Source organism: Cololabis saira, chromosome 10 (assembly GCF_033807715.1).
Source record: "Cololabis saira isolate AMF1-May2022 chromosome 10, fColSai1.1, whole genome shotgun sequence".
Classification (NCBI taxonomy): Eukaryota; Metazoa; Chordata; class Actinopteri; order Beloniformes; family Belonidae; genus Cololabis; species Cololabis saira.
The window spans coordinates 47,619,853-47,633,153 of NC_084596.1; the positions used below are offsets into that span (position 1 = coordinate 47,619,853).

The window sequence follows — 13,301 nt, forward strand, 5'->3', positions numbered from 1 at the left end:
TGTGTTTACACCAGTAAACGCTGCGCAAATCACTCCCACCGGAAATGACAAGCATTGATGCAGACGAATGGCAGCGCCCATGTTTTGGCGCGTAAACTTGTCTATTGTTCATTTTTCATTGACTATTTTTTGTTGTTTTTTTTTATAGCAAAAGGTGCAAATAAAAATATACACCGTCGGAATTCTGAAATTGATGATTATTTCTTCATCCACTGTATCTTTTATCCACTTCAGGAACAATTGGAATTTACTGTATTTGGCGAGAATTGACCATTGTGGTTTCTCCTATTTACTGGTGTGATGAGTGATATGTAAATATTGTAATCTTTAATTACCAACGTCATATAATTAATGTTTTTCGTCTAACCTCAGTAGTGTGAGATATTATTTCAATGGGAAACTGCACACAAACCCAGCGGCAGTTGGTGTTGTTTTCTCTAAGGGAGGACTCTACCAGACTACAAAATAGATATATACCAAAAAGCAGTAAAATCATGTTCTAAGGCAGTGGTTCTTAATGGGGGTACGCGTACCCCTGGGGGTACGTGAAGGCACTACAGGGGGTACGTGAGATTTTAAAATATACATATAGTTAAAAAGTAGCATCCATGCAAAAATCCCTTAAAAATAAATATTTCATAAATAATTGAGGAAAATATAAGTCTAAATTCATAAAATGAATTTTATCTTCAGGAGTAGGCTATTCAACTTATTATCCTAAAACCCCACAGTATCCCCCACACCAGGATGGTTCCACCTAACCTGTCAATCACCTGGCTTCACCTGTCAATCACTTGGACCAACGATGGAGTCGTGGTTGAAGCATAGCAGCAATATTTTTATGTTTAATAAATCAGTTACTGATGGCAAAGTGCTCTGTTTTAGGTCTTTTTTTACAACCAAAAGTGCTGGTTAGGGGGTACTTGGCTGAAAAAATATATCACAGGGGGTGCATCACTGAAAAAAGGTTGAGGACCACTGTTCTAAGGTATCATATCTGTGTATTTGAATGAATTCCATTAATAATAGAAAACTTTGTGCCTCAGGCCCCACAATACAGTTTGACGTACATGCACGAAAATCGGTACACACCTGTATCATGTCGCAACTTAAAGAAAAGTCTCTTGGCGCCATGGCCGAAACCCAACAGGAAGTCGGCCATTTTGAACATTTTGAATTAATAATGTAAAGTCTAATTTTGTGCAATTTATGCCATTCCTTCGGCAGTTAATGCGGCCTGAACCGTAACGTACACCCAGGTGTGTTATACATCAAAATGTGTGTCTCCGTCCTGCGACGACGCGCATTACTTTTCTCATTCAATAGCGTTACCGTGGGGACGATAGACGCCAAAAAGCGCGCCCACCCTTCATCTGATTGGTCCATATTTGATAGTCCCTACTTTCTGCCATAACTTTTGAATGGTTTGACATAAAGAGTCATGGGTGGTGTCATCGGACTCGGTTTGAACATAATTGGTGCAAATTATCCCCGCCCCTTTTTCTGATTGGTCAATATTTGATAGTCCCTATTCTCTGCCATAACCTTTGAACGGGTTGTGATAAAGACATGTGGGTGGCGTCATTGGATTCTGTATTGAGTACTTGACCTTCATTGGCCTGAAATAGCCCCACCCCTTCTTCTGATTGGTGAATATTTGATTGTCCCTATTTTCTGGCATAACTTTTGAATGGTTTGACATAGAGAGTCGTGGGTGGTGTCATCTGACTCGGTTTTGAGTACTTGATCTTCATTGGCATTAATTAGCCCCCCCCCCCCCCTTTTCTGATTGGTCGATATTTGATAGATCCTATTTTCTGCCATAACTTTTGAATGGTTTGACATACAGAGTCGTGGGTGGTGTCATCGGACTCGGTTTTGACTCATTCACCTTCATTGGCCTGAATTAGCCCCGCCCCTTCTTCTGATTGCTCGATATTTGATAGATCCTTTTTTTCTGCCATTATTTGAATGGTTTGATATAGAGAGTCGTGGGTGGTTTCATCCGCTAAATGTCCAGGCCTGAAGAATCTAGATGCAAGTCATACAAGCGTTTCAACTGCAGCCTGAACGTGCACAAGGGTGCGAGGGCCCGTTCATTGCTGCTTGCAGCTTTAATTATTACGTTGATTTTCCACTGAAGATTAAAAGAGTATAAATAAAATATTTTTGAATTGAAGATTACATGAAGATTTGAAAGAATTCAAACTGCCTTGAAACACTGGTTAACATATCAAAGCTTTCAACACAATCAAAATATAGTGAAGCTAAACTAAAAGTGATTTAGTTTGCATTCCCTGACTGACTAATTTCACTCTGGCAAATAAACTTTTTCCATATCTAAAATAAATGCAACTTTCAGTCCACTGTTGAATTAAATTAACTTTATTGTGGTAAGCACCAAAAAAGAGTATTCTGGAACAACAGTGCAAAAACCAATCTGAAGTTAATGCAGAAAAAAAAGAGAACTGACATAAGCTCACTCGTACAAATATTGACACATACCACACCAGAAAGTAAATCACTATGACATGGAAAACATTTCATACATCACATTGTAAATACTCTATATCATAACACTAATACAGTGTGTGTGTGTGTGTGTGTGTGTGTGTGTGTGTGTGTGTGTGTGTGTGTGTGTGTGTGTGTGTGTGTGTGTGTGTGTGTGTGTGTGTGTGACGTCTTCTATAAAAGAAAATGAGATTTAAAAAACTGGGGGGAAAAAAGTCCTCATTTAATTTTATAATTAGATTGTCAGGTTCCAAAGACAATCAAAGGCTGCGTCAATCCAAGAAAAGCTTACATCTGATTATAATGTGCCATGTATATGCTTTCAAAGCGAAGATAATGTGTCACAAACAGTAGCAGCTCATTTTAAAGGGCTATCACAAGGAAATCTAGAATATTTTCCAAATAAATTTTGTTTTCTGATATTCTTTCATTTTCTTTCACACATTAGCATAGATTGTCATCCTTGACAGTACATTATCATTTCAGTCCTACATTAATAATGTCACCCGCTCAGCCTACTTCCATCTACATAATATCTCACGCCTCCGTCCATCCCTCACACCCAACAGTACTGCTATCCTGGTCCACACCCTGTTTGCATCCCGTCTTGATTATTGTAATTCCCGGCTTTTTGGTTTACCTGACAAATCCATCCATAAACTGATACTTGTCCAAAACTCCGCCGCCAGAATAATTTCCAGAACCCCCTCTTCCAGTCATATAACACCACCAGCTCCATTGACTTCCAATTAAATACCACATCACTTTTAAAATTCTTCTTCTCACCTTCAAGGCCATCAACAACCAGCCCCACAGTATCTTGCTGAGCTCCTTCATATTAACATCCCCACCCGTTCTCTCAGGTCCTCCTCTTCTATCCAACTCACCCTCCCATCTACTCGCCTATCCACCATGGGGTCGAGGGCCTTCGGCCGCTCGGCCCCTTCGGCCGCTCGCCCCCCCGCCTCTGGAACTCACTGCCACATTCATCTGTCAGACTCTGTCATCACCTTCAAATCCCGCCTTAAAACTCACCTCTTCAGACTGGCATACTCACAATAATATTGGGACTGGAATGACCTCAATATTGCACTTTACTGTTGTTTTATGTATTGTACTTTGTTATGTTTTTGATGGATTGCCATGTTTTTATTGATTATTTTTATTCTCCTTTTGTACGGCAACCTTGAGTGCCCTGAAAGGTATTATTATTATTATTATTATTATTATTATTAATGCAGTACTTAAGTTTTCTGAGATGGAATCATGTGAATAAACATGACTTCACTTCAGCTATTGCTTCTTTTTTCATTCATCAAAAATGGGGGCAATACAGCAGATTGTGTGTGAATTGGAGCTCATAAAAGTTGAACAGCAGAAAATTTTAATGAAATCACAGCAAGGAAGAAAGGAATTGAGAGCTTTCAGGCTTTTTTTGTAGTGAGGAGATGACATACTTTTGACTTCTTCAATAAGTTGCTCATGAATCTGCTCTATCTCCCCGTCTGTTTTGAAAATAGCAGCAAAGAAGTAGTTGTAGGAAATACATAAGTATCGATGCTATCAACAGGAACAATCACATTACTTGCAGTTTGCGTCAACGTGATGCATAGTTACATTTGGAGAGAGATTGTTAAATTTCACTATGCTGTAATCAATTTCTCTTCTGGGATTAATAAAGTTATTTGAATTGAATCGAGTAGCTACGGTGTAACTTTACTGCAAACGTGTCAACTGAGCTTAAACAAGCAGACCCGTATTATTTTGCTGTTCAACTGAAACAGGCTTGCACGATGGTGTTCTGCTAGCAAGGTGACTGAATCAAAAATGCCCACAAACTGTTTCATACATCTTGCATTCCATGGCAAAAAAGGATCAAATGGAAACTAGCAGTTCTTGCAGCATTGAGATTTAAATATCTTCAAAAGAAACTCCCTTTATATAGACTTCGACAAAGCAAACTTTCACTCTATCAAGTATGACTCAACAGGTACTAGGCATGATGGCTTGGCAACCCTGGGAAATCCTGGGAAACTTGGGACATACAAACTTGTTTCATCACAAAAGCAGTGATGTTCAAAGTTTGGGAAGGCTTACTTAAAATATATGAGTCCTAGTTTGAAAAGAATACAACTAACTGTACTTCTCTTTGCTCTAAACTTTAGTCTTGCACCGACTCTAGGTTCTCAAATCCCAACATACGTAGCTACAGTTTTAAAAAGCAAACATTAAAGTTGTTGCTTGGATGTGGTAGACTAAAATCTTAAATTAAAAAGTGCCCACCTAGAAAACAAATTGAAAATCACAATACATTACAGTTCATCATACATAATAACCAATAAAGATATAAAGTTCTACTTGTACCATAATTCTTAAATGCATACAAATTAAAATGCTTGTTTATATTTTATTTGTTAGGGGAAAAAAACATCCATGGTTCATGGTCCAAAGTATACATGGGACATCTAAAGTTAATAATGGTGATGCAGATATAATAATACATGTACAGGTTTATGACTGTGAAAATGTGTGAGCCAGAAAATAAATTAAATCAAGTGAAAATGGGAGGACACAGTAAGTTCCAATGTGTCGTAATATTTGAAGCATCATTCAAAAGAGGATTATGAGCTTCTAAATTTAGAAAACCACAAAGCTAAATTTCTTAAATCTTTAGTTTAATGAAAGACAAATCTCCTCATCAGAGGATATGGCAGAAATGATCTCACTTATTTCGGGCTCTAACCTGTAGCTAACTGAGGCCCCGTTTACACGTAGCAAAAACGGTGATGTTTTCATGCGTTTTGGCAGTTCGTTTACACAAAAACAAAGCTCAAAGTCACTAAAAACGATAATTTCTGAAAACTCCGGCCAGAGTGGAGATTTGCAAAAACTTCGTCTTCACGTTTGCTTGTAAACGGAGGGAAACGGACATTTAGGCTTCAGAACGTCACATTATGAGACAGAAACGTCACCAGCGTCATGAGTGACACCTGTGTTTACAATTTGTTTGACCACCGTCAATATTTTCTTGTATTTTACCTGTTTTATATTCTAAAGTCACACTTAAAAGTAACACCACTTCTCTGTCATTCCAAACGAAAGACTCTGGTTCATCTTGGAAGTAACTGGAAGTTACTCGTGTCATTTGTTGATGTTTTTTTCCAGGATTCTGATTGGCTAGCATGACTTTATCTTCTCGTTACACTGCCCCCTGTAGGTTTGGCTGCTCATAGAACCTTAACAGCTATTTATGCGGGTTCATGTAAATGATGGTATTTTTCAAAACGTAGAGGGGGAAATATCCGTTTTTGTAAATACCCGGCTATGTGTAAACGTGGCCTGAAACTGATATTTCCTGATGACATTTGAGTGCTCAAGTTTTTTTGGACAGAACATGGCGAAAAACTGATTTAGAAGGATTTTCAGCTTCTAAAATAGTTAGTTGAGTGCTGTTGCCGCTTAGTCCTTCTTCTGATTGGTTATTAGTGAGGCCTCCCACCGCTGCGCCATGGCGTTCTGCTGATGAAACACTGCAGAGAGGAAAGGAGGAAACTGGAGAGAGGGGGAGATTCAGCTAAACCACTGGAGCAAAAATCCATGGCAGGATAGTTTCATGCATGGGATTAATGGATATAGGATTGCTGAATGGGGAAAAGAGAAATGAAAGGAGGATGGAAGCATTTAAGGCATTTATCAGTTTAATAAGTACAGGTGTGAAAGAATGATGAACATTTTATGAAAATGTTAAAATGCAATTAGTCCAGTTGAATCTGCCAAATCAGGCAGTTCATAATTATTAAAGTTATAAAAGGAATGAATGAATGACTTATATGTCATCACATTTCCCCATAATGAAAACCAATCAGCTGTAGCATATTGTCCTTTTCTTATTATCAGTTAGTTTCAGAAATAAAAAATAAAAGATTTAAATGTGTTGCAAACATGATTTAAGTTGAATGTATACATCATTTGAAGGTTTTTAGCATTTCGTGGCTATAGCTAAAAAAGACCTTGCTTTTCTTTTCAAATCATCAATTCAAGAAAGGTGAAGGGCAGAGTACATGACGAAGTGACGTTTGTTAGATGAAATGAAACAGCATCAACTCTTAAAGAATGGAAAGTGAGAGACATGTACATGTGGACAAATGTGTTGGTCCAGTTTAAAAACACACATACACACAATGGTCACTGGAATAACTTGAAACTGACAAAATTAATAATACATTAAAAAAAAATCACTGAAAACTGACATGTGAAAATCAATAGAGGTCAATAGAATAATTAAAAAAAATAACTAATAAAAATGGCCTGGACCAAAATAATGTGACCATAAACTTAATGTTAGGTTACTAATCCTTTTAAACCAATCACTTCAGTCAATCTATTTCTGTAATTTTCACTGCTCATGAACAAAGGGCTCCAGCTTGAAGTGTGCCTTCTCCAGACTGCATGTTTCAACTTTTTTCACAGATGTTCAAAAGGATTTAGATCAGACCTCACAGGAGGACAATTCAGAATAGTCCAATCTTTGGTTCTTAGTAATTCTGGGGTTGTTTTAGTAGTGTGTCATTATCCTGTTGGCGGACACGTAACCTACGACTGAGACCAAGCTTTGTGATAGTGGGCAGCACATTTGGCTTTGGAATACCTTAATATGAACTTCCCAATCATATTCTTTTGGTCCCGAGTCATTTGATTTGAGTATCTGCCGATATGGAATCCCAGTCCGATATTTTGAAAATCAACAAAAAAAATGTCTCTTTCTTAAATACTCAGGCTTAGATGCATCCCACAGATTTTCCACACACACTAAACACGCAAATTATCCAACTGAAGAGGAAAGAGGAAAGGATCTGTTTATACTATGTTAAAGTGCTTCCTTTTATTGTAACACATTGAACACAATTCAATACATCACGTACACTAAAACACACCACACAGTCTCCAAGCTGCACCCATCACTGTCTTGTCTTTCCTTTCCTGCTCTATCATGTCCTACTGTTGGTGAGTTGGTCTTCTTTGACGGAATCAGGCTTTTTTTAGGGGTAAATTAAAATTATAGACTGTCAAAGAAGGGTGAAGGAAACATACTTATGCACAAAAACCTCTCTGTAAAAAAATGAAAATGCATATATATCTGGCTTTCAGGTTTTGCCAAATGTTTTATTAACCATTAAAATAAATGTAGACATTTTAGAAAAGATAAATAAATAAAATTGAATAAATATTCAAAAATCCCAAATGAAAAAAAAGTAGACAACGCTGTAGTGCTGCATTCATTGTCCATTCTCAAATATTTACCATACCATTGTTATTTTTAAAGCACTTTAAGCTGTTAGAGTAGACCAAAATGCTGTACAGTGAAGGAAATAAAAAAGGTACAGAATTAAAACATAAAAACAAAACTTTCTTTTGTTGTGCCACACAGGTTAGCTTGGCTGTCCAGTTATCGAAGGTTATTAATAATTTTATTAATAATTATTAATAATAAATAAAGTCGACTATTTATCAAATTGAATGATCAAAATGATAATATCGTAAGGGCACCACCCTGGGCCTTAAACCAGGGAAATGATAACTTTTAACATCAGTCTCAGAGATTAAGGTTTATGCCTAGTATAATTGAAGGATGAGATTCGAGCACTGAGCTCTGTCAAACAATCCATTGTTACCAAACTTTCATGAAACACAAACAACTTCTCATTAAAAATCAACCAGAATTTATTTACATACACGCAGATCACGCACAGTGCGTAGGGCCCCGCGATCCGATAGGGGCCCCGTTTTGCGCAAAGGATGCGCATATGCACAGCTGTGGTGCGCGCTACTAGATCAGCTGTCAGCGCGAGGCAGGAGAAGAGGGAGAAGAAGAGACCTTTTTTTTTTGTAATCTGACACCGCACGCGCCGTCACTGCAATGATTGACAGCAATCGATCTGACCAATCACTGGTCAGATGCGCTGCAGGCACTTGTCAAGCAGCTGCAGGTGAAGACGTGATGGCTTCGAAAAGAACCTACGAGTCAGGCGCGAGCAAGAGGAAAAAAAAATCAAAACACGAGGAAACTCGTGCTTCTCTCGAAGGCAGGGGCGGACTGGCCATCTGTGTGATCTGGAGAATCACAGAACGGCCGGTAGTCCAGGACGGCCGGCGGCCGGCCACAGTGTTAGGGCTCGGCCAGGCGGGGCTTTATAAATATATGGGCTTTATAAATTTATTAAATGTATGAGCGCGGAGTCGGCGTGGCGAGGAGGTGCGCGGCGGACAGTCGTGCTGTGAAGCCTGATTTATGGTTCCGCGTCGCACAACGTACGGCGCGCGTCTCCGCGGACCTACGCCGTAGGCTCTGCGTCGATTTAACGCGGAACCATAAATCATCCTTAAACCACCTGCAGCCCGTCAGCTCAATCAGGAGGAGAAGTTAAGGAGCGGCTGCGAGTCATTGCTGGTTCGTTTTGTTAACTCTGAGCTTTGTTGCTTTGTTTGTTAGTTTGCTGGTGTTTTTTTTTCCTCTCTGTGATTTTTAAGTTATTTGTGAAGAAGTTCTGAGTTCCCTGTGGGAGTTTTTTTGTGTTTTTCTATTTAACTACGCCTCGTTTTGGCTAAAGTTTAACCCGGTTTTATTTTTAAAATGATCTTCAAAACATAAAAAGAAATCGATCAAAAAGGTGCACAACATGGACTTTGGTAGAATAAGAACAAAAGTGCATTTGGATGAAGGGAATGTCATCCTGACTTCCCACATGAAAAAGATTGTTGGAAACAGTTAGGCACCAAATATAATACATTTAATTTTCTCAGATGGCAAAAATAAGAACTTTATTGATTCCACATAGGAGTAATTCATGTTGTATCAGCTATAGAGAACAAGGTAGTGCCGAAAAACAATATATATCCCCCCTCACAAAAATAAGAAAAATAGAGAAACATATTTTCTCACCAACAAAACATATTTAAAATTTTCCAAGTAACAAAATAACATATTTTTTGGGCAATGAAATAACATTTGAACCATCTTTCAGACAATTAAATTTGTTCATGAGAAAATATGTTTCTCTGTTTTTCTTTTGTGAGGGGGGAGCACACAGTCACAAGAACACCTGGAAGCATTCATGCTTATGACCACAGAGAAAGACATCCTCATGTCCCTTGATTATTAATCTCTGGGAGATTAATAAAGTCTACTATTCTATTCTATTCTATTCTATTCTATTGACAATGACAGAGTTGCAGAAAAAAGTGACCTGTTGAAGAAACTCCTTATCCCTAAACATTGAGAAAAATGGCATTGCTGGTTTGTTTTTTTAGGTTAACATTCAACCTTCATTTCTATGTGATTATTCAAGTTAAACTGTATATTTACACCCTCATTACATTGTGATTTATCATAACTCATACAGTGTTGTGTATTTCAGATACCTGTTTTGTATTGGTTCAACCAGAGGGACTGCAGTGAGACCTTAATTTCTATGTGAGAGTATTCAAGTTAAACTAGAATACTATGCTCTTAACACAACATCTAGTCAAATCAGTGCTATTGCTATAATTTGGATGGTATAGTATCATGAGCCACAATTAAGTATTGTGACACTCATGCCAGGCGTTATTGTTGTTGAGTTTCCACGCGCTGATTGCTTTGGGCCGGGCCTAGTCAAAGTCCAAGGCCGTTTTTTAGTCCCAGTCCGTCCCTGCTCGAAGGTGGGTATTTGTTGAAGTTAGTGCTCCAGCACTAGTAAAAATGTAAAACTTTGTGGCATAAGCAAGCACTAATCCTCCATGCTCAGCACTGCTGCTGCTGCAGGTAGGAGGAGAGATGCTGCTAGCCTCCAGTAGATGTGGACTGTGGTCTGGAGATGAAAGTAATTTTCCAGCGGCCCTTACCACTGTTAGTTTTTTGTAGACACAAGTTGAAGTTACTGTTAATATTTAATTGTTCTTTGTGACTCAGATTTATTTATTTTATTCAGTGTTAAGTTATTTTTCCTGCCTGTTCATTTACTTTGAAGTTACTTTTACATTTTACTCACTCTTTGTGAGTCCGCTTTATTTATTTTATTTATTTATTTAATTCAGTGTGAATTTAGGTTTATAATTTTGTTCTTTGTTCTTACTAATAAAGGTTGTCAAGTTCAATGGCATTTCATTATACTGTCGTTTTGTACCTGGGGGGGGGGGGGGGCCCGAAGAAATTTTTCCGCTTAGGGCCCCATTTTGGTCAGGGACAGCCCTGCATACAGGTGTCAAAAGATGGTAAATGCAACACCCAAATAAATCCTGATGGCACACTACGATAAACAAAAACCATTAATTTACAAGAAAAACAACAATCAATAAAAATGAAATGAAAGTTAAATGCATGGATTGTAAAAGAAATCGAACGCAATAAGATGATATCAAGAGCGTCTACAGTTCAAAACATGGCTGCCAAAGATGGCTGCAGTATTTAAAGATGGCAGGGCTTCTGTGGTATTTAAAGGTGGCGGAACCCTCTTCAAGCCACGTGCACTCAGACCGGATGGCAAACGCGGGCGTTTCAAACGTGAATGACTGGCAGAGAATGGCCACCACAAAATAATCTAAAACAATAATGATGATAATCATGATGCTGTAACCTCCGCTCTGAACACAGATTTAGCTCTGAATCGCTCTAGATTAAACTAATACACTCAGGCCTCAAAACCTCACGCCTCCTCTGGTCTCCGGGTGCTGATCAGGGGTTTCTGCCGGGTTCTTTAGTCGGAGTCCTCAATCCAAGAGGTCTCCCGCCTCTCCCGCTCCTCCTCCCGACTCTGGAATCAAAAGGGGACGGTGGTGCAGCGTGGCAGCAGCCGGCACTCCCCCCCAGGTCCGGAGGCTGTCACGTCGGTGTCGGTGCGCGCGGGGCCGGTCCACTTCCTGGGACAGGCGGGTTACCGTCGGGCTGATGAGCGCGTGGCCGCGGACGGGGCGGCGGGATGCGTCTCGGTCTGATCTGGCAGGCTGACCGGAGAATCCTTCCAAAAGAAACTCAAGAGCGGAGAGAGAAGTTAGGAAAGAGGGACGCTTCTCACCCTGGATCGGGGCCGAGCTTCGAAGCGGCTTTCCCCCCCTTTCCAGCTCCCAGGGACCGGGGAGACGTGTGAGGTGAGAGCCGGAGCTCTGGATGAAAAGTTGAGACCAAGAGCACGGAGCGCTGCCGGTCCGGGCTGCAGCGGATCAGCGTGCGCTGATCCCCGGGCCAGTCTGCCTCGGACCTTCCTTTCCCCACAGGGGGGGGGAGGGGGGCGTGGTCCCGACCGGCCTTGGCACGAGGCCAAGCTGGACGAACCGACCAGCTCGGTTGATGAAGAGAAAAAGAGTTAATGGGAGCCGTTGGGATCCTCCGGGGATTGTGGCTCCGCGGACCGCGGGTCCACGGGCGGGCCCCGCGGACCCGGTCCGATGTGGGCCTTCCGCCTCCACCCAGCCGGGGGATCTTTTTGGCCGGGGCCAAAGATCCAGCTACGATGAAAGGTGGTGTGGAAGAGAGAGAAAAAAAAGGCAGCGGCAGCGTTTTGTCCTACGACGTGATGACGTCACCAGCACCTCGCTTGTGATTGGATGCGCGCCGCTTGTAGGCGCCGCCCCACCCCGCAAGGCATGCTGGGGTTTGTAGTTCATGGCACAGCGGCCATTTTAGGAGGCACATTAAAGCTGGTTCCGGGTGAACCGACTTCGAAGTTAAAATACAATTTCACCAAATGTTCATATACATTTATAACCGTCCACATGATCACTGGATGTGGCCCAACAGTCCCCCCTTCTAGATTCAATGAAGGAGTGCAGGGTCCGTCGTCAGAGCTAGAAACGGCCTGAGTCCATGTGATTATGAGATTCTGGTTGAGGGCGTGAGGCTGGCCTGGTTACCTACACTAGGCAAGCCGTGCACAAAAATATGAAAATAAAACATATTCAAAGCAATAACATAATTCATTTACCTAACACAGTGATGTCACTCTTAAAGTGCAGTAAATGAATGATAAAAGGGGAGGTTAGTTAGGTTTCAGTAAGTGCACTGTACCTAAAAACAAAAGCTAACAATTTAACCATTCTGTGATTAATTGCTAGTTGACAAAAACACACAAATGAACTTATGTTGGCTGTGGAAGCCTGGAAATTGTGTGTAGGCGTGAATTTTTTCTTTAACGCCCCAAGGTATCCTACCCCGCTTCCAGGTGTGGAGCTGATTTCCACTTCTGGGTCAGAACATTTTGCAAGGGGGGCGCTGCATAAAGATAATGCAGCTGTTCAGTGTTCTTTGGCTAAAAAGGTAAAACGTGGGACCCCCCTTTGCTCTGAGGTACGGCATCTGCGCCTTGGTTCTTAACCGCAATCTGTTCTTCTCTGGTTTACTTTAAGAAAACAATGAGCTGCTTCTTCACAGTAACAATGAAACTGGGAAGGGCCGCCGTTCCCTTCGGGTAATTCATTTTCTTGGCTACTCACGGTGGCGTCTGACCAGGGGGGCTCAGGGGATGAGAGGCCGGGCTGGCCACTTTTGGGTCCAGCCTAAGAACAGACTTGCCTGTCGGTCCATCTCCATCAGCCTGTCTACCTCTGCTGGTTCTGCGTGCACTGCAATGAGCTTTCTTGCCATTAACACCCTGCGCTGATCCCCGGGGCAGTCTGCGTCGGACCTTCCTTTCCCCACCGGGGGGGGAACGTGGTCCCGACCGGCCTTAGAGTTAATGGGAGCCGGAGGGATCCTCCGGGGATCGTGGCTCCGCGGACCGCGGGTCCGACGGGCGGGTCCGATGCGGGCCTTCCGCCTC

At 41.2% G+C, this 13,301-nt stretch overlaps 1 protein-coding gene across 1 annotated transcript in view; it reads right to left on the reverse strand.

Annotated features, from left to right (window-relative positions):
• Nucleotides 1-2,400: 2,400 nt before the first annotated feature.
• Nucleotides 2,401-13,301, reverse strand: part of LOC133452277 (uncharacterized) — a 73,803-nt gene continuing 62,902 nt past the window's right edge. Inside the window, exon 8 of the mRNA XM_061731497.1 lies at nucleotides 2,401-6,063. Coding sequence (XP_061587481.1) covers nucleotides 5,971-6,063 — 93 coding nt within the window. The 3' untranslated portion in view covers nucleotides 2,401-5,970. The remainder of the gene's footprint in view (nucleotides 6,064-13,301) is intronic.